General features: G+C 39.3%; 1 protein-coding gene and 3 long non-coding RNA genes across 6 annotated transcripts in view; 1 reads left to right on the plus strand and 3 right to left on the minus strand.

The window, feature by feature from the left end:
• The window catches only part of TTN (titin), a 285,431-nt gene that overhangs the window by 195,345 nt on the left and 69,234 nt on the right, over positions 1-20,852 (plus strand). Inside the window, exons 266-301 of the mRNA XM_082395621.1 lie at positions 207-384; positions 684-805; positions 899-1,186; positions 1,294-1,590; positions 1,708-1,894; positions 2,366-2,481; positions 2,574-2,873; positions 2,987-3,286; positions 3,380-3,485; positions 3,575-3,771; positions 3,855-4,160; positions 4,259-4,537; positions 5,114-5,413; positions 5,521-5,823; positions 5,937-6,299; positions 6,608-6,910; positions 7,042-7,341; positions 8,191-8,487; positions 8,594-8,878; positions 8,969-9,262; positions 10,604-10,903; positions 11,011-11,319; positions 11,408-11,598; positions 11,995-12,424; positions 13,769-14,077; positions 14,215-14,363; positions 14,450-14,482; positions 14,582-14,711; positions 14,801-15,100; positions 15,194-15,511; positions 16,644-16,940; positions 17,051-17,350; positions 17,436-17,750; positions 17,835-17,983; positions 19,072-19,222; positions 19,312-19,593. Of these exons, the coding sequence (XP_082251747.1) occupies positions 207-384; positions 684-805; positions 899-1,186; positions 1,294-1,590; positions 1,708-1,894; positions 2,366-2,481; positions 2,574-2,873; positions 2,987-3,286; positions 3,380-3,485; positions 3,575-3,771; positions 3,855-4,160; positions 4,259-4,537; positions 5,114-5,413; positions 5,521-5,823; positions 5,937-6,299; positions 6,608-6,910; positions 7,042-7,341; positions 8,191-8,487; positions 8,594-8,878; positions 8,969-9,262; positions 10,604-10,903; positions 11,011-11,319; positions 11,408-11,598; positions 11,995-12,424; positions 13,769-14,077; positions 14,215-14,363; positions 14,450-14,482; positions 14,582-14,711; positions 14,801-15,100; positions 15,194-15,511; positions 16,644-16,940; positions 17,051-17,350; positions 17,436-17,750; positions 17,835-17,983; positions 19,072-19,222; positions 19,312-19,593 (9,084 nt within the window). The remainder of the gene's footprint in view (positions 1-206; positions 385-683; positions 806-898; positions 1,187-1,293; positions 1,591-1,707; positions 1,895-2,365; positions 2,482-2,573; positions 2,874-2,986; positions 3,287-3,379; positions 3,486-3,574; positions 3,772-3,854; positions 4,161-4,258; positions 4,538-5,113; positions 5,414-5,520; positions 5,824-5,936; positions 6,300-6,607; positions 6,911-7,041; positions 7,342-8,190; positions 8,488-8,593; positions 8,879-8,968; positions 9,263-10,603; positions 10,904-11,010; positions 11,320-11,407; positions 11,599-11,994; positions 12,425-13,768; positions 14,078-14,214; positions 14,364-14,449; positions 14,483-14,581; positions 14,712-14,800; positions 15,101-15,193; positions 15,512-16,643; positions 16,941-17,050; positions 17,351-17,435; positions 17,751-17,834; positions 17,984-19,071; positions 19,223-19,311; positions 19,594-20,852) is intronic.
• LOC309630437 lies at positions 1,573-8,197 on the minus strand. Its single transcript, XR_014245667.1, has 3 exons — positions 7,708-8,197; positions 7,253-7,352; positions 1,573-1,614 (listed from the first exon to the last, which is right to left on the minus strand). It is a non-coding gene; the product is annotated as an uncharacterized lncRNA (long non-coding RNA).
• Positions 8,328-20,852, minus strand: part of LOC309630434 — an 86,857-nt gene continuing 74,332 nt past the window's right edge. For both annotated transcript variants that reach the window (XR_014245662.1, XR_014245663.1), the window contains one exon: positions 8,328-8,448. This is a non-coding gene — a long non-coding RNA (uncharacterized lncRNA). The remainder of the gene's footprint in view (positions 8,449-20,852) is intronic.
• On the minus strand, positions 11,465-19,537 carry LOC309630439. 2 transcript variants are annotated; one of them, XR_014245669.1, is made up of 3 exons: positions 19,450-19,537; positions 15,785-15,934; positions 11,465-11,578 (listed from the first exon to the last, which is right to left on the minus strand). It is a non-coding gene; the product is annotated as an uncharacterized lncRNA (long non-coding RNA). The 2 variants fall into 2 exon arrangements; XR_014245670.1 differs by lacking the exon at positions 19,450-19,537 and adding an exon at positions 19,323-19,417.

The raw sequence follows: 20,852 nt of genomic DNA on the forward strand, positions 1-20,852 counted from the left end.
GTGGGATCTTAGTTCCCCGACCAGGGATCGAACCCATGTCCCCTGCACTGGAAGCACAGAGTCCTAACCACTGGACCACCAGGGAATTCCCACCTGTTTTTGCTTTAGACCTGCAGTTGAAGTTATGGGGGAAAGACACAGGTTGGCAGTATGGAGATTTCATAGACGGCCTATCTAAGACTGACTCTCTCTTTAAAATGCTATAGCGGTACCTGACCCACCAGAGAATGTTAAGTGGAGAGATCGAACAGCCAAGAGCATCTTCCTAACATGGGATCCACCTAAACATGATGGTGGTTCACGCGTCAAAGGATATTTAGTTGAAAAATGTCCACGTGGTTCTGATCGATGGGTCGCTTGTGGAGACCCAGTTGCAGAAACAAAGTAAGTTTTTAAATTATTTGGCACAAAAGTAAATATTTACTCTTACTAAAATAGGCTTTCTTTTGGTAAATCTAAATGTTAACTTTAGAACTTCCTTGGTGTGCCTGTCTGATTTTTAAAAGTGCTGCTGAACTTACCCTTTAATCAAGGTTTTCATTAGTTAAAATGTTGAAGCAATCCAGAATTAATTTAAAGGACAGTATTATACCAGGGGTATGAATTTTGGAAATATTATGAATACTACACAATGGAACAGATTAAATGCATTAAGTAAAATATCCTATTTTGTTTTCTGACAGAATGGAAGTAACAGGTCTTGAAGAAGGCCAGTGGTATGCCTATCGTGTGAAGGCCTTGAATAGGCTAGGAGCTAGCAAGCCAAGCAGACCCACAGAAGAAATCCAGGCTGTGGACACACAGGGTACTTACTTTTGGTTTTTGCTTTATCAATCAGACTTTTGACTTTAATTCTGCCTAAACTTGGTAACATCATAAATAATCTTTTCCAATTCAGAGGCTCCAGAAATTTTCCTCGACGTGAAGCTCCTTGCGGGTCTCACTGTAAAAGCAGGAACTAAGATTGAACTTCCTGCCACTGTAACTGGCAAACCTGAACCTACAGTAACCTGGACAAAGGCTGATATGCTTCTGAAGCACGACAAAAGAATCACCATTGAAAACGTTCCTAAAAAATCCACAGTGACGATCGTGGATAGTAAGAGAAGTGACAGTGGCACATATATTATCGAGGCCATGAACGTCTGTGGTCGGGCCACCGCTGTGGTAGAAGTGAACGTCTTAGGTAAGGGAGGCTCTCATTTTAAAAATGGGCAAACTCGTTCCAGCTACTTTTGAAAATAAACCATATTAAAAAAATGCTTTTCTCTGAGTGTGTAATGTCATCCACAGATAAACCTGGACCCCCAGCTGCTTTAGACATCACGGAAGTGACCAACGAGTCATGTCTTCTCACATGGAACCCACCACGCAATGATGGCGGATCTAAAATCACAAACTATGTCGTGGAGAGAAGAGCGACCGACAGTGATATGTGGCACAAGCTCTCGTCAACTGTCAAGGATACAAAGTTCAAGGCAACCAAATTAACACCCAATAAAGAATACATCTTCAGAGTTGCTGCAGAAAACATGTACGGTGTTGGTGAGCCAGTTCAGGCCACTCCAATAACAGCCAAATATCCGTTTGGTAAGTTTCTTATTAATCAGGTGGCTAAAAAAAAAAAAAGATACTTGTGTCAAAGTTGGATTTAGGTGTCATATTTATATACAGGACATATAACACATATGATTATCCTGTCTATAGATCCACCTGGATCTCCAACTCGCCTAGAACCTTCTGATATCACTAAGGATGCAGTGACCCTCACATGGTGTGAGCCAGATGATGACGGTGGCAGCCCCATCACGGGTTACTGGGTTGAAAGATTAGATCCTGATACTGATAAATGGGTTAGATGCAATAAGATGCCAATAAAGGATACAACATACAGGTACGCCCAAGCTCTCCATCAAGATGTTAAAAAAGCAGTGTATATAAATTTTCATTCTTTAGCCTTCCTTTTGATTATACCTGATTATATATTACTATAAAATTTTTAATTACTTTCACTTATCTTTTCTATTACCACATAATTTCAAAACTGATATAAATTCCATTGAAGGGCACATTTCTTAATTTCTTACCATAAAATATAAACTGTCTGGAAGTTCCAAAGTGTCTGGTCCTCTAGTATATTATGGTAATGATTACTATTATAGATATTATAATTAGCTTGGTACATGTGACCAAATCTAAAGTGTGTGACAGTTAAAAGGCAATTTTTAATTTATGTTGAAATATTTCAGTTAAATATCCAAACCAGTTTTTCACAATTTAAATAAATTAGCTTCTTCTATGTGAAATAAACAGAGGTTTCTCCTTCTTATCGTGGTATTCAACTCACACTTTGTTCCTAATTCAGAGTGAAAGGTCTCACCAATAAGAAAAAATACAGATTCCGTGTGCTGGCTGAAAATCTTGCTGGACCTGGAAAACCAAGCAGATCAACTGAGCTAATCTTAATAAAGGATCCCATAGGTATTATTCATATATTTTCTGTGATTATTTTGAAGCTTATATTAATTCCTTTTGACAAACCTCAATAATGATTTCATTTCATTGGCTTGCAGATCCTCCATGGCCCCCTGGAAAACCAACTGTGAAAGATGTAGGCAGAACATCATTAATATTGAATTGGACAAAGCCAGAACACGATGGAGGGGCAAAGATCGATTCTTACATCATTGAAATGCTAAAGACTGGAACAGAGGACTGGGTCCGAGTGGCCGAAGGGGTTCCCACCACCCAGCATTTGTTCCCAGGGCTCATGGAAGGGCAGGAATACTCATTCCGAGTTAGAGCTGTGAACAAGGCGGGCGAAAGTGAACCCAGCGAACCCAGTGACCCTGTGCTTTGCCGGGAGAAACTTTGTAAGTCACTCTTAATTATTTCATCCCTGCTAGCTGATCTCTTAGTGACTACTAGAAAATTTAGTGAAGACTGAATAGTGGACAATAAGAAATTGAAATTTTTTTTCCTTCAGATCCCCCATCACCACCTCGCTGGCTTGAAGTTATCAATATTACAAAAAATACAGCAGACCTAAAGTGGACAGTTCCTGAGAAAAATGGAGGGTCGCCCATCACCAACTACATTGTAGAAAAGAGAGATGTGAGGCGGAAAGGCTGGCAAACAGTGGACACAACTGTCAAGGACACCAAGTGCACAGTGACCCCACTGACTGAGGGTTCTTTATACGTGTTCCGAGTTGCTGCAGAAAATGCCATAGGACAGAGTGACTATTGTGAAGTCGAGGACTCCGTCTTGGCCAAAGACACCTTTAGTATGCTCTCTAACTTCATCTTTGTGACACCATTTGTAGTGGATTGTCACTTTTCTCCCTGGTTTTTCTAATCACTGAATATTTTGCTTTCAGCCACCCCTGGACCACCCTACGCTCTGACAGTGGTTGATGTGACGAAAGGACATGTTGACCTGAAGTGGGAACCACCTAAAAATGATGGTGGAAGACCAATACAGAGGTAGAATTTTAATTAACTCATAAAGAAAAATTTACATTCGGCTGAAAATTCTTTATTCATGCTCATGAAATGCTTCGTTATTTCAATAGATATGTCATTGAGAAGAAAGAAAAGTTAGGTACCCGTTGGGTGAAAGCTGCAAAGACCTCAGGACCTGACTGTAACTTTAAAGTAACTGATGTCATTGAAGGAACAGAGGTCCAGTTTCAGGTTCGGGCAGAGAATGAAGCTGGAGTTGGACACCCAAGCGAACCCACGGATATCCTAAAAATTGAAGATCCAACAAGTAAGTAGTGTTGATTATACGAAGGATCTTGTCTAGAGCTTGATGATGAGATTGTGGATGTGAATGTTTCACTCTCTTTTCAGGTCCTCCTTCATCTCCCCTTGACCTGCATGTGACTGATGCTGGGAGAAAGCACATTGCCATTGCTTGGAAGCCTCCAGAGAAAAATGGGGGAAGTCCTATTATAGGATACCATGTTGAAATGTGTCCAGTAGGCACTGAGAAATGGATGCGAGTTAATTCTCGCCCAATAAAAGACTTGAAATTCAAGGTTGAAGAAGGTGTTGTGCCCGACAAGGAGTATGTTCTGAGAGTGAGAGCCGTCAATGCTGTTGGTGTCAGTGAGCCATCTGAAATCTCCGAAAACGTGGTTGCCAAAGACCCAGACTGTAAGAACAGTTTCTTTTTATAATTAATAAAGTAGGCTTTACTCATGCACTGCATTTTGACACACCCTTTTTTTCCCCTTTTGGATTATCTCTTACAGGCAAGCCAACAATTGATCTGGAGACTCACGACATTGTTGTCATTGAAGGTGAAAAATTAAGCATTCCTGTTCCCTTCAGAGCTGTCCCAGTTCCAACCGTTAGCTGGCATAAAGATGGCAAAGAAGTTAAAGCAAGTGATAGATTAACAATGAAGAAGGATCACATCTCTGCACACCTTGAAGTTCCCAAGAGTGTCCATGCAGATGCTGGAGTTTACACCATTACCCTGGAGAATAAGCTCGGCTCAGCAACTGCCTCAATCAATGTCAAAGTCATAGGTAATCATTCTTTGATGAAACACCAGACATTCTTCACCTGTTTGTTGGGAAAATTGGTTAACTCTGCAATGTTAGTATAAATGGCTTCATGAGCTGGCCATTTGTAAACTAAATGTCCTTTCAGATTATTTCTTCCCATATGAGAAGCAAAGCAATTCTGAAGAGATGAAATTGCTATTTAAACTCTGATTACACTAATTTACTTCTGTTGTAATTATTTGCATGTGAAGTACTAATTTAAGTAAAAGATATGGCATACCCAAAGAGTGTTTAAATAACCAATATTCATTTATTAATTAATTGTATTTGCATGTTTTCATAGTGTTCTCAACCAGGAGTGGTAACATTTTCTGCCCCCTTCCCCCCCCCACACATGGATGGTGTTTCGAAATTTGGGGGGCCATTTTTGCTTGGAACAAAGACTAAGGGGGAAGCTACTGACATTTAGTAATTAATTGGGAGCGAAGGATGCAAAATGGCCTGCAATGTCCGACTCAGAGAAAGAGTGTGCTCTTAACATGCTGACTTTTCAGGTTACAATAATTAATAAATAATTGTCAATTTGATTTCTAATAGGCCTACCTGGACCATGCAAAGATCTTAAAGCAAGTGACGTGACCAAGAGTTCTTGTAAATTAACCTGGGAACCTCCAGAATATGATGGTGGAAGCCCAGTTCTTCATTACGTCCTAGAACGCAGAGAAGCTGGGAGGAGGACGTATATACCAGTCATGTCTGGTGAGAACAAACTGTCTTGGACTGTCAAAGATCTCATACCAAATGGTGAATACTTCTTCCGTGTTAAAGCTGTCAACAAGATTGGTGGAGGCGAATATATTGAACTGAGAAATCCAGTCATTGCTCAAGATCCGAAGCGTAAGTTTGGGCATGAATGTAATAGAGCTAAGAGTTAATATGCATTTTTTTTTTTAATTTTAAGAAGATGGGTTTCCCTACATTAACAGGTTTTTCTTGTCCTTCAGAGCCCCCTGATCCACCTGTAGATGTTGAGGTGTATAATCCTACAGCTGAGGCAATGACTATTACATGGAAGCCACCTTTGTACGACGGAGGGAGCAAGATAATGGGTTACATCATAGAGAAGATTGCTAAGGGTGAGGAGAGATGGAAGAGATGCAACGAACACCTGGTACCAGTCCTGACCTATACAGCAAAAGGCCTTGAAGAGGGAAAGGAATACCAATTCCGTGTGCGAGCAGAAAATGCTGCTGGTATTGGCGAACCTTCTCGGGCCACTCCTCCAACCAAAGCCATAGATCCTGTTGGTAAGTTGTGTTTAATGGGTTTGCCATTTTCCCATCGTAAAAGAAATGAGAATAAGGTTTTGTCAGATATTTTAATCAGAATTGAAAACAATTACTGTTTTTAATCATTGCAGATGCCCCAAAAGTCATTATGAGAACAAGCCTAGAAGTGAGACGAGGTGATGAAATAGCACTCGATGCAACTATTTCTGGGTCGCCTTACCCAACTATTACGTGGCTAAAGGATGAAAATGTTATCACACCAGAGGAAATTAGGAAGCGGGTAGCACCCTTGGTTAGGAGGAAGAAGGGTGAAGTTCAAGAAGAAGAACCATTTGTCCTGCCTCTGACACAGCGTTTGAGTATCGACAATAGTAAAAAAGGAGAATCTCAGCTACGTGTCCGAGATTCTCTCCGACCTGATCATGGCCTGTTTATGATCAAAGTTGAAAATGACCATGGTATTGCAAAAGCTCCTTGTACCGTCAGTGTGCTAGGTAAGTAGGTAAAACTACACTTTCCAATGGAAGAAAGTTAATATAAGTGTTTTGCGGGCAGTTAATAGAAGTGGGCAATAGCTTCAGCGAGGTATCCTCGGTCCCATTTTTTTCTCCTGGCTACGTAAAAGGAATCAACTGACCTTGTTATTCATTAGCTAAGGTGATACAAAGATAGACAGATGTAGGAAAAACAGAAGTTTATGTCACAGAAGCACACTGTGTTTAGAAGTTTAGAAGCACACTAAACATTTACATTTTCCATTGCTACACAAATTTTTAACCACTTCTGTCTTTCAAAATATCAGATATACCAGGACCACCAATCAACTTTGTATTTGAAGATATTAGAAAGACCTCAGTCGTCTGTAAATGGGAACCACCCCTTGATGATGGTGGCAGTGAAATTTTAAACTACACTTTGGAAAAGAAAGACAAGACAAAACCTGACTCAGAATGGATTGTCGTCACTTCAACACTTAGACATTGCAAATATTCAGTGACAAAGTTGATTGAAGGAAAAGAGTACCTCTTCCGTGTAAGAGCTGAAAATAGGTTTGGACCTGGACCACCATGTGTTTCAAAGCCACTTACAGCTAAAGATCCATTTGGTAAGGATCTTTAGCATTTAAACTTTGCCTTTTTATCATATGTTGGTATATATATTATCACAGCTTGTAAACTTGAATTTTTATGTCATACTAGGGAATTAATTCAAATATGCCTTTTTAATTTTAATCAGAACCACCTGATGCACCCGATAAGCCCACTGTGGAAGATGTCACCAGTAACAGTATGCTAGTGAAATGGAATGAACCAAAAGATAATGGAAGCCCCATCTTGGGTTACTGGCTTGAAAAACGTGAGGTGAATAGCACACACTGGTCTCGTGTCAACCGAAACCTTCTGAATTCTTTGAAGACCAATGTAGAAGGCCTATTAGAGGGACTCACCTATGTCTTCAGAGTACGTGCCGAAAATGCAGCTGGACCTGGAAAGTTCAGTCCCCCCTCAGATCCCAAAACAGCACATGATCCAATCTGTAAGTAATTCCTTAAGAAGAAAGTGGGGTATAGCATGGTCACTGTAATTAACAGTACTGTTTTATATGCTTGCAAGTTGTTGAGAGAGTAGATCTTAAGTGTTATCAAAAAGTGGTAATTATGTGAGGGGGTGGTGGTGTTAACTAACATTATTGTGGCAATCATTTTGCAATATATACATGTATCAAATCATCACATTGTACACCTTAAACTTACATATGTTATATGTCAATAATATCTCAGTCAAGCTGGAAAAAAATCAAACTAAATACTAGCAATGACTATAGACACATGTGTTGAGGTTGCAATGTAAAATTTTAAACATCTGTCTTTATAACTTAAAAGTTTCACAAAGCAATACTCACCCATATTACATGCAACACACTGTGAAAAAAAAAAAAGTGGGATCACGTAAGCTACTGCACATTTTAAAACCATCATCAGTGAGTTGTTGTTTTTTTAAATAAATTTACTTATTTATTTATTGGCTGCAGTGGGTCTTCGTTGCTGAGTGCAGGCTTTCTCTAGTTGCGGCGAGCGGGGGCTACTCTTTGTTGCAGTGCGCGGGCTTCTCATTGCGGTGGCTTCTCTTGTTGCAGAGCACGGGCTCTAGTCGCTTGGGCTTCAGTAGTTGTGGCACGTGGGCTCAGTAGTTGTGACTCACGGGCTCTAGAGCGCAGGCTCAGTAGTTGTGGCACACAGGCTTTGTTGCTCTGCGGCATGTGGGATCCTCCCAGACCAGGGCTCGAACCCGTGTCCCCTGCATTGGCAGGCGGATTCTTAACCACTGCACCGCCAGGGAAGTACCCATCAGTGAGTTTTGATTTCTGTGTCTGCATTCATTCTAGCTCCACCTGGGCCACCTGTCCCAAGAGTCACTGACACAAGTTCCACAACTATTGAACTGGCATGGGAACCCCCAGCTTTCAATGGTGGTGGGGAAATTGTTGGCTACTTTGTTGATAAGCAGCTGCTTGGCACAAATGAATGGTCCCGCTGCACAGAGGAGATGATCAAGGCCCGTGAGTACACTGTCAAAGAAATCCGAGAGGGTGCCGATTACAAACTTCGAGTGAGCGCCGTCAACGCCGCAGGTGAAGGACCGCCTGGAGAAACAGAACCCGTTACTGTGGCTGAACCACAAGGTACTTAAAAGTTAGTTACGTAAATAAGATGATGGATATTTTCCCAGTATGAGATTTTTTTCCCCCATCTTTCTTGGGCTAATGTATGACTGTTCTCTTTCAACAGAGCCTCCAAATGTGGAACTAGATGTTTCTGTCAAGGCTGGAATACAGATCATGGCTGGGAAGACTCTCAGAATTCCAGCTGTGGTAACTGGTCGTCCAGTGCCAACAAAAGTGTGGACCATAGAAGAAGGAGAGCTGGATAAAGACCATGTTGAAATAGAGAACGTTGGAACCAAATCTGAACTAATTATCAAGAATGCATTAAGAAAAGATCATGGCAGATATGTGATTACAGCTACCAATAGCTGTGGTTCTAAATTTGCAGCAGCCCGGGTAGAAGTTTTTGGTAAGGAATATTACATGGATTTCCACAGGATTTTTCCTAAGTGGTACTATCTTATTGCATTGATTTTTTTGTTGCCGCTTTATTTTTCAGATGTCCCTGGTCCAGTTCTTGATTTGAAACCCGTTGTAACAAACAGAAAAATGTGTCTGCTTAACTGGTCTGATCCAGCAGATGATGGAGGAAGTGATATCACGGGCTTTATTATTGAAAGAAAGGATGCTAAGATGCATACTTGGAGACAACCAATAGAGACTGAGAGATCTAAATGTGACATCACAGGTCTCCTTGAGGGACAAGAATATATGTACCGTGTGATTGCCAAGAACAAGTTTGGCTGTGGCCCTCCTGTTGAAATAGGACCAATTCTTGCAGTTGACCCACTAGGTAAAAGAGAAGGTTTTCATTGTGTATATAAAGTAAATACTGATTGCTTCTAGTTATGTCATTTATGTATAGAGCTTTATGGCTTCAAACGCCCAACAGTCTCAAGATGTATAGCTGGAATAATGAGAAAGTAATGAGAAAGGTAAACCAAATAACTACCAGCAACTTTAAGTATACCACGTTTACAATAATTTCAATGTAGTTTTTGCACAAAACTGGGCATGGTTTTGCGTCCTGAAAAACCTGAATCACTGGAGCTTAGCATAACCTAAAAATAGTTTAGAAATATTACATCTTAGTAAGAAAATACACTGGAGTAATTAATTTAATAGTCCAGTAGTCAAAGAGAGTTCATTGTTTTTGAAAGATTATAGGACAGAAAACTGCCTTAGCGTAAATGCTTTAGTCTTCCTTTAGCCCTCAAGTAGTCCCCACACTGGAAGGATGAGGGGGCACCAAAACCAGAAAGAGCCAACAAAGAATGGAAAACCAACCAAAGGAGATCTCCTTGACCAGTATAAACAAATAGGAAGCCCTAATATTGCACACACTTGGTAATGCATGCTGACATCCCATCCTAGAAAGCAAAGTCTTTGAGGAGGCCCTGTTCCCCAAGAGACAGAGGAGTTATTCCTCCAGCAGCAGCAGCAGCACCACCACCCGAAAACAGGAACAAAATTACCTCCTCACTGTAACAGCTCATCCCAAAATGTCCACTACAGCTTAGGTTGTGCCAGAAAGAACAGAACAGAGTTGGACTTCTACCACTAAGCTCTGCTTCTGGTTGCGATAATAGTCAAGAGTGGATTGGGTCTAGTTTCACCATGCAAAGCTTATTCTTTCTATCTTGTCCTTCAGGACACAAAACTACAGCAGCATTACATAAATTCTCTTTCCACCCCCTGTTAAACCCACACTTGAGGCAACGTGGTTCAAAGTGTGTTCAGTAGACATATCCATTTTCTGTTAATAAGAAAGGAACACTTGCTCTCAGCTGGTCATTCAAAGCAAAACTTCATAGACAGCCCTCCTAGGTCATTAAAATTAGAAGCTTTCCCACTGACAGACAGAGGTAAAATATCTAAAATGCTAAATATAAAAAAGCATACCTGCACCTCAATTTTTAATCAATAACCTTGACTATAGAGTTTACTAAGAAAAATTCTGACTATATGAATGCCTGTAATTCTGTTAACTGAGATATTCTGAGGATTTTAAAGACAGATGTAACATTACGCCAAACAGAAACCTATTTTTCACATAATTAACCTGAATTGAAATGTGATTTCTTACATGAATACTTATTTCATTCTTGTCATTTCAACCTGCCTCTGGTTAAAGGTCCTCCAACGTCTCCCGAGAGGCTTACATATACGGAAAGGACCAAGTCCACTATCAACCTTGACTGGAAAGAGCCCCGCAGTAATGGTGGCTGCCCCATCCAAGGCTATATCATTGAAAAACGGCGTCATGACAAACCTGACTTTGAAAGAGTTAACAAGCGACTCTGCCCAACCACATCTCTTCTGGTTGAAGATCTTGATGAACACCAAATGTATGAGTTCCGTGTCAAGGCCGTCAACGAAATTGGTGAAAGCGAACCATCCCTGCCTCTTAATGTGGTCATACAAGATGATGAAGGTGTTGAATCTGAACATAATAATCATTTTAATGCACTTTATCTCATAGGTTGAGCAAACATCCTTATGACTTTGCTATTTTTTTCCCCCTTTCCCTTCTCTTTGCAGTGCCTCCAACTATTAAGTTGCGCCTGTCTGTTCGAGGAGACACCATCAAAGTTAAGGCGGGAGAGCCTGTTAACATCCCTGCAGATGTGACAGGCCTTCCAATGCCTAAAATTGAGTGGTCCAAGAATGAAACTGTGATTGAAAAACCCACCGATGCACTTAAGATAACCAAGGAAGAAGTGTCCCGAAGTGAGGCAAAGACTGAGCTTAGCATTCCCAAAGCAACCCGGGAGGACAAAGGCACTTACACGGTGACTGCTTCTAATCGCCTTGGCTCAGTGTTCCGAAATGTCCATGTTGAAGTATACGGTAAGTGACACGCTTTCTTATAGAAAAAAGAAATCCAGTGTCTGTTTAAGAATTTGCTTCTCAATCTCCTCCTTTGGTTCCTTTTCAGATCGTCCATCCCCACCAAGAAATCTTGCTGTTATTGACATTAAAGCTGAGTCTTGCCACTTAACTTGGGATGCCCCACTAGACAATGGTGGGGGTGAAATCACCCATTATGTCATTGACAAACGCGATGCAAGCAGGAAGAAAGCTGAATGGGAAGAAGTCACCAACACTGCTGTAGAGAGGAGATATGGGGTAAACTCTTCTAAGTATTTTCTTATGCACACTTAAAGGACATAACTCTGAATTAACATCATTCTAGCATGACCTTGGAATTTAATGATTAAACTCAAAACCACACACAAAAAGCTTAAGTATAGTTTTTAGCATCTTGCACATAAAGCCACTTAGTAAATACTTTGATATACAGATCCTCTTTTACTTGAGAGAGCCACTATTAGGTGCAATAAATTTACACATTCTCATTTTAAAAGACTTTCTCCATGTTTGAGTGGAGAAACTCAGATAACTGAGTTTATAGAAGTATTTCTTTTTACAGTCTTCCCTACCAAAATAACTGGAATTTTAAAACAAGTGAAAATCAATGTAAGTATATTGTTTTTAAGAAATTATTATCCATCTGATTTCTAGATCTGGAAACTTATCCCCAATGGTCAGTATGAGTTCCGAGTTAGGGCAGTGAATAAATATGGAACCAGCGATGAATGCAAATCAGATAAAGTGGTCATTCAAGATCCTTATCGCACTCCTGGACCTCCGGGAAAGCCAAAAGTTTTGGAGCGCGCCAAAGGGTCGATGCTAGTGAGCTGGACTCCTCCTCTGGACAACGGCGGCTCTCCAATTACTGGCTACTGGCTGGAGAAGAGAGAAGAGGGTGGTGCCTACTGGTCACGTGTTAGCCGAGCACCGATAACCAAAGTGGGATTGAAAGGCATGGAATTTAATGTTCCCCATTTGACTGAAGGTGTTAAATACCAGTTCAGAGCGATGGCAATAAACGCTGCAGGAGCTGGCCCTCCCAGTGAACCATCAGACCCAGCTGTTGCAGAAGATCCCATATGTAAGTATGCTTCCATTTCTGGAATTTGTCAAGGGTAAAGCCACTAAATGGATAGTTCTGCTCTTAAATTTCTTGTATATTTCTATGCCAAATTATTTTATTTATTAAAATAAAAAGTTTCATACTTACATAGACTATCAGAAGTATATATGTATGTGTGTATACATATATACACACACTATGCACACATATCTAATATGTACATATACAAGTATATGCATACACATACATACAAAAACTCATACAGTGTTTAAACACTTAGATTAAATCTAGTATTGTATGAGGAAGTGATTCCTCATACAATACTAGATTTAATCTAAGTGTTTAAAGACCCTGGACTATAAGCTCCTCTCTGCTCCCATACCTTAAATAAACCTCTCTCTCATTAATTACCTACTGTGGAAATTATCTCCCTCACTAAACAGTCAGACCCTCCAGTAGGAGTTCAACAAAAGCAAAAGGTTGTTAAATTTTCAATAGTATATATTGAATAAAGATATAAGATCTTCAAGCACAGTCTGTGAGGTCAAATAAAAGAAAAAACAATTCTGAAAGATCTATGAGCGGATCAGTTCAAAAATTAAAATACCATGGCCTTAATGATTAATTTCATTTGCTATATAAATGGATTTTCTGTGGGAAAAAAAAATTCAGCTATTTGTTAAAAAGACTTAAAATAATCTAAGTTCTATACAGAGCATATATAAAAAATGAATTAGTCATTCATTCTGCAAGCTGGTAGTAAACATATGCTATGTGCAAAGAGCTGTCCTAGGCACTGGAGAGGAAAGAGCTATGGTTAAAAAGATGAATGGAGTAAAAGAATTTCCGTAATCGTAAAGTACTGTCAGAAATGTGATGGATTGTCACTTGATTAGGGACAGGGTCAATGGCTACAGTAAAGGGCTTAAGATTAGTTTGTGTTCAAAGGTTTACCAGCTAATGATGAAATCATTTTTTAATTTTAATTTTATGGTAGGTTAAATTAAAATAAGCTTTTAGTAGAGAATACTGCAGAATCTCTTCAAAGGGATCTCAAAAGTAAAACAGCTTTTCACCGGTTGTGTGTAAATAGAGTATTTCTCTATCTAGAGCTAGTCAGTAATCTTTCTACTCCCAGTTAGTTGTTTGCTTTCTTTGTTTTAGCATTAATGCTAAATGAAAATAGATTTTCTTATATTTCTCTTCTATAGAAGGTAATTTATTCCTTTGGCATTCCTATTTTAATATTTTAATAGATTAAAAATAAGATATGATCAGGTATAGTAAAACATTCTTATAGTATATAAATCTATCATCCCACCAGCTTCAAAAATCTGATTTTTTTTTTTTTTTTTTAATTAGATCCACCTGGGCCACCTTCTCGCCCAGAGGTCAAAGATAAAACAAAGTCAAGCATCTCACTAGCATGGAAACCTCCAGCCAAAGATGGTGGCAGTCCGATCAAAGGATACATTGTAGAAATGCAAGAAGAAGGTACTACTGACTGGAAAAGCGTAAACGAACCAGACAAACTTCTAACTACCTGTGAATGTGTGGTGCCGAATTTGAAAGAGCTCAGGAAGTACAGATTCCGAGTGAAAGCTGTCAATGAAGCTGGTGAATCTGAACCAAGTGATACAACTGGAGAGATCCCTGCCACTGATATTCAAGGTACTTGTCCTTAATCCATTTATGTATTCATCTTTTGATCTTCTTATTATGAAATTGATTTATTTGTTGAAGACATATAAATTACTTTTTTTGAAAAAGGTGAGCTAAATCCTGTTATATTATCCTTGGTATTACAGAGGAACCAGAAATTTTCATTGACATTGGAGCACAAGACTGTCTGATTTGTCAAGCTGGCACACAGATTAGGATTCCTGCTGTCATCAAGGGACGCCCAACACCAAAATCATCTTGGGAATTTGATGGAAAGGCAAAGAAGGCAATGAAGGTAAGAAAATTATAATTCTCTGCATCTCCCATTGACTCACTCTAAGGAATATTTACACTATAACTGACTATCTTCTTTTCTCATAGGATGGGGTTCATGACATACCTGAAGATGCACAGGTAAAAAAAAAAACAAAAAACTGAAATGATTCAGAATCTGATTGACTTCAATACTGCTATTATTTCATTCGGTGTATGACTGCTATTTTCTTTGTACAGCTGGAGACTGCTGAAAACTCATCCGTAATTATTATTCCGGAATGTAAACGATCTCATTCAGGCAAATACAGCATCACAGCCAAGAATAAAGCAGGACAAAAGACTGCAAATTGCAGAGTTAAAGTCATGGGTAAGAAAGACTTTGAAAGTTATTATGGAATAAGAACAAATTATTTTAAACAAGGCACCACTGTTTATATTGTGATTTGCATCCAACAGATGTACCAGGGCCACCCAAACATCTGAAAGTCAGTGACATCACAAGGGGTAGTTGCAAGCTTACATGGAAGATGCCAGATGATGATGGAGGAGACAGGATCAAAGGCTATGTTATCGAGAAGAGGACTATTGATGGAAAAGCTTGGACTAAAGTCAATCCAAACTGTGGAAGCACTTCATTTGTAGTCCCTGACCTCATCTCTGAACAGGAATACTTCTTCCGCGTGCGGGCACAAAACCGTTTTGGTATTGGTGCTCCCGTGGAAACCATTCAGAGGACCACTGCCAGAGATCCAATATGTAAGTTTTTAAGTCTAAGATTAAAGTAGCTTCCTAAACTTGAAATATATTGTTATAAATAATGATTAATACTTTCTTTAACTATTTTTAAAGATCCTCCTGATCCCCCTATTAAACTCAAGATTGGCCTCATAACAAAGAACACAGTACACCTGTCATGGAAACCCCCAAAGAATGATGGGGGCTCCCCTGTCACCCACTATATTGTTGAGTGCCTTGCATGGGATCCTACTGGGACAAAGAAAGAAGCATGGAAACAGTGCAATAAGCGCGATGTGGAAGAACTGGAGTTTACGGTGGAAGACCTAGTAGAGGGTGGGGAATATGAATTCAGAGTCAAAGCTGTCAACGCCGCAGGAGTCAGCAAACCTTCAGCCACTGTTGGCCCCGTGACTGTCAAAGACCAGACATGTAAGTACCAATGCGTTATCTATCAGAGAATGTCCTCTTCGTGAATGCCTTCCTAGATACTCAAGAACAGTCCAAAATAAAAAGAGATGTCTCTGTACGTCAGAAGCTACCATGGGTTGAGTCTGGACATGGGCCCATTACCCAATCACTCATGCCCTCAACTTCCACAGACTTATCATATTTCCGTACATATTACCTTTCCCTTACTGAAAGGAGATACTGTTTGGAATTTCCTTACTCTAATTTTTCTCCATGGCAGGCTGTTTTACTTACCAGAAGTTAACACAGTTCCTCTGCATGCTCCTCAAAAAGGGCAGAAAGTAACCAGTTATTTGCTTAGCAACTGCTGAGACCCATTTATCTTCACAATCGAGCTTCTTTTTCTTAAGTAGAAACTTATATACCATCACAGCCATGAATAATCTGGGAACAGCATCAAAGGAAATGAGACTGAATGTCCTTGGTAAAGGTTACGTGGTTTTATTAAAACTACATGATTTTCTCTATTTGAGAAAAAGATATATCTACTTTAAGAGATAAAATATCCACACAAATATGGTAATAATTCTTCCTCTCATTATTGTTACCATCACTACTGCTGTGTATTTGTCAGTTCTCTCTTCTAAATTTAGGAAAGCTGTAGTCACTACTCCCTGTGCATATTCTTATACTAAATTCATGAAAAATGGAAAATTGCTTTGCCTCTGCTAGCAGTTAGTTGTATTTCTTAAAAGGGGTATTCATCTCAGAACAAACAAAGTAGGTCCCCTCATTAACTCTGCATAAATATTAGGGAATATCATGAAAGAACTCCCAAGTCTAAGATACTATAGTTTCACTTCTCTCTGCCCTTTTTCAATATCTACAGTCATAATGATGCCAGGTAAGAGAGAGACAGTAGCTGATACATAGCCACATGTAGATCAATAAAGGATGATGACCACACATGCCTGTTCCCTAAACTGGTATAAATTAGCTGAAGACAGATCTGTTCTTTATGTCAGGTAGGGCTATAAAGCCTGCTTATAGTAGATCAAATAACTAACTTTATCATCACTGTGAATTCTACTTTCGATCCTTTAGTGTTTGTTTTATGTTCCTAATGACAACGTTTTTTTAAATAATAATCTAGGCCCACCTGCAATTGAGCTAAAAGAATTCATGGAGGTTGAAGAAGGAACTGATGTTAGCATCGTGGCCAAAATTAAAGGTGTGCCATTCCCGACACTAACCTGGTTTAAAGCTCCTCCAAAGAAGCCTGATAACAAAGAACCTGTTGTCTACGACACCCATGTCAACAAACTGGTGGTGGATGATACCTGCACTCTAGTTATTCCACAGTCTCGCAGGAGTGACACTGGCTTATATACCATCACAGCTGTGAATAATCTGGGAACAGCATCAAAGGAAATGAGGCTGAATGTCCTTGGTAAAGATTACATGGTTTTATTAAAACTACACGATTTTCTGTCCATAAATGTAATATCTGTCTTTAAAATCATTCTCCTAATAAAGTTTTCTTTTTTTAAACCATTTTAGGTCGCCCTGGCCCTCCAGTGGGACCAATAAAGTTCGAATCTATTTCAGCAGATCAAATGACATTATCTTGGCTTCCACCTAAAGATGATGGTGGGTCTAAGATTACAAACTACGTAATTGAGAAAAGAGAAGCTAACAGGAAGACATGGGTGCATGTCTCCAGCGAACCTAAAGAGTACACATACACAATTCCAAAATTGCTAGAAGACCATGAATATGTATTTCGAATCATGGCCCAGAACAAATATGGCATTGGGGAACCTCTTGACAGTGAACCAGAAACAGCAAGAAACCTCTTCTGTAAGTAGGACATGTTTCACATTCAAAGTCACTCTTATTTGTGTTTTTCATAATTTCTTATAAATCACTGTGATTTTTGTCACAGCTGTCCCTGGAGCACCAGATAAACCAACAGTTAGCAGTGTGACTCGAAACTCCATGACTGTCAACTGGGAAGAGCCAGAATACGATGGAGGCTCTCCTGTGACAGGATACTGGCTAGAAATGAAAGACACCACTTCAAAGAGATGGAAGAGAGTTAACCGAGATCCTATCAAAGCCATGACTTTGGGTGTTTCTTATAAAGTGACTGGTCTCATTGAAGGTTCTGATTATCAATTCCGGGTATACGCAATCAATGCTGCTGGTGTGGGTCCAGCAAGTCTGCCATCAGACCCAGTGACTGCTAGAGATCCCACTGGTAAGCCTTAAAACCATTCTTTCCCCCCGCCCCAAAAGTGCCATGGAAAAGTCAAGAATACTAATGCATACTGGTTCTTTCCAGCCCCTCCTGGACCTCCATTTCCCAAAGTCACAGACTGGACTAAATCATCTGCGGATTTGGAGTGGTCTCCCCCACTAAAAGATGGTGGATCCAAAATAACGGGATACATCGTTGAATATAAAGAAGAAGGAAAAGAAGAATGGGAAAAGGTAGCTAACACTTGGCATTATGGAAATGTACTATGAATAAACTGAACATGTAGTAGTTATTCTCAATCCCATTTACTCCTATCTGTATTTTTTAATTAAGAAATCAGAAAAATAACATATAATTTAACTGATAATCCAAACATCTCTTAGGTCAAAAAACCTAATCAAAAGTTAAGTCATGTTATTCTTAACTTATCTTTTGGCTATAAAGCCTGAAAAGATGGAATAAGTGACGCATATATGTGGAATCTAGAAAAATGGTACAGATGAACCAGTTTGCAAGGCAGAAATAGAGACACAGATGTAGAAAACAAACGAATGGACACCAAGGGGAGAAAGCAAGTGGCCGGGGGCGGGGTGGGGGTGGTGGGATGAACTGGGAGACTGGGATTGACATGTATACACTAACATGTATAAAATAGATAACTAATGAGAACCTGCTGTATAATAAAATAAAATTCAAAAAAAGAACCTATTTTATCAAATTATATAATAAAATGTACATAGATATATATAAAAAAGGATGAATAAGTAAATAGTACAGTTTTTTTCAACCACTTGACAATATTTTAAAACATAATTCCTTCCATTCAGTATTTACCTGTAATATCTGATCCCTAGAACCTAAATTGGCAACAATTTTCCCAAAGAGAGTAAATATGCTGTTGCTATGCTTTGGAAAGCTATTAAAACAAAAAACTACAGTAGTCCCCCCCCCTGATTCCCAAGGGATACATTCCAAGACCCCAGTGGATGCCTGAAACCACGGATAGTACCAAGCTCTCTCTATATATATAATATGTTTTTTCTTTATTAATGGGCAGGTAGCATATACAGTGTGAACATGATGGACAAAGGGATAGTTCACTTCCCGGGCAGGGATGGAGCAGGATGGCCCAAGATTTCATTACGTTACTCAGAATGGAACGCAATTTAAAACTGATGAATTGTTTATTTGTGGAATTGTTTTCCATTTAATACTTTTGGATTTCTGTTGACTTCAAGTAAATGAAACCACAGAAAACAAAACCACGGATAAGAAAGGATTACTGTATTCTAATTATAAAATGCTTGTGATTTTTCCCTAGGCTAAAGAAAAAGAAGTGAGAGGAACAAAACTTGTTGTGACAGGATTAAAAGAAGGAGCATTCTACAAATTTAGAGTTAGAGCAGTCAACATTGCCGGCATCGGAGAACCTGGGGAAGTCACAGATGCCATTGAAATGAAGGACAGAATTGGTACTTACTAATATTTCTATTATTTTATCAATATTTCCATTTTGGATTGGAAATGAAAAGCACATTTGTTATTTTCAATTGTTTTCCAGTATTACCTGACCTTCAGTTAGATGCCAGCGTCAGAGACAGAATTGTGGTCCATGCTGGAGGGGTGATTCGGATCATCGCCTATGTATCTGGCAAGCCTCCTCCAACCGTTACCTGGAGTATGAATGAAAGAGCTTTACCTCAAGAGGCCACCATTGAGACCACAGCCATTAGCTCATCCATGGTCATCAAGAATTGCCAGAGGAGCCACCAAGGCGTCTATGCTCTTCTTGCCAAAAATGCAGGGGGGGAAAGAAAGAAGACAATTATCGTTGATGTATTAGGTAACAACTTTCAATTCGTCCATGCGTCTTTAAAAAATAACACTTTATTTCATCTACAATAAAGCTATATTATTTTTTTAAAAAACTATGTTACAAATATTTTGGAAAAATCACCCACAATCCCATTGACCACTATTAGCATTTTTAAAAATTTCCTCCTTTTTTTCTATCCTATCCATATTTTATATGGCTGTACTCCTGCTATAAAGTCTTATGTGCTGCCTTTTTATGTAACATGCCACCATAAGCACTTACTATGTTACTATATAGTTTTCATAAAAGCAGCTTTCCTGCAAATGTCCATGAATGTTTAACAATTTGCTAAGGTCGACCATTTTCACATCATAGGACCTGTCAGTTATCATAATAAGACAAAAGTCCCTTTGAAGGTGTCAGTATTCTAATTGAAGAGAAGCATCGTATTTGGTTATCAATATTGCATTTCTAGTCACAGAATATCGAGTTGAACTCTACGAGGCTTGTTCATGCCTCTCACTGGCTGCTCTACTCCAGTGATTTGCTCAGAAAGTGAAGCCCTCCCACTCAGATCTCTCTCTCAGCACCTCTCTAGGCACAACCATACTCCAAACACTCAGTTGTTATGTGAAAATAACCAGTTCTCTATTGAACATAATATTATGAAAACATGTTTTGCTTTCATTAATGAAAATGGCATGAGGAAAAAGATCTCACTGAGCAATGGTCCTTCAAGCTTCTAGGTTGTTTCAAACTCCTAAACAGTCTTCTGTCCAATGGCTATTACTTTAAGAACTGGTGTACTTCCAGGTTAAATTCCAAACCTCTCAAAGGTCATTCTGAGATTTGGGGTCTCCTGTGCTGCTCAGATTCACTGGTCATCCAGAAAAAAATTCTCTCCCCCTTTCCCCTCTGGAGAGTAAACTGGACACAAAAAGTAGTCATGCCACTCTTCACCCCTCTCCTGTCTCCCTCTGTGCATTTTCCTCCCAACATTGCCCTCTTATCTGACTCACAAATTACTAAAAAAAAATTTATATGTGTGTGTGTGCGTGTGTGTGTGTGTGTGTATGTATGTATATATATATATATATATATATATATGTATGTATGTATGTATGTATGTATAAAACTGTTCCTTCAGTTTCTACTAAAGCAGGGGCAACCAGTAACTACTGCAAACCTACTTCACTTTAAAATATGGTTGAATATAGACACCAAGGAAAGAAAAAAAAAACAATTAACACAAAATCTCACTCTTTTCATAACAACATTTTTGTCTC

The sequence above is a fragment of the Balaenoptera borealis genome (assembly GCF_965194805.1).
Source record: "Balaenoptera borealis genome assembly, chromosome: 6".
NCBI classification, from domain to species: Eukaryota; Metazoa; Chordata; class Mammalia; order Artiodactyla; family Balaenopteridae; genus Balaenoptera; species Balaenoptera borealis.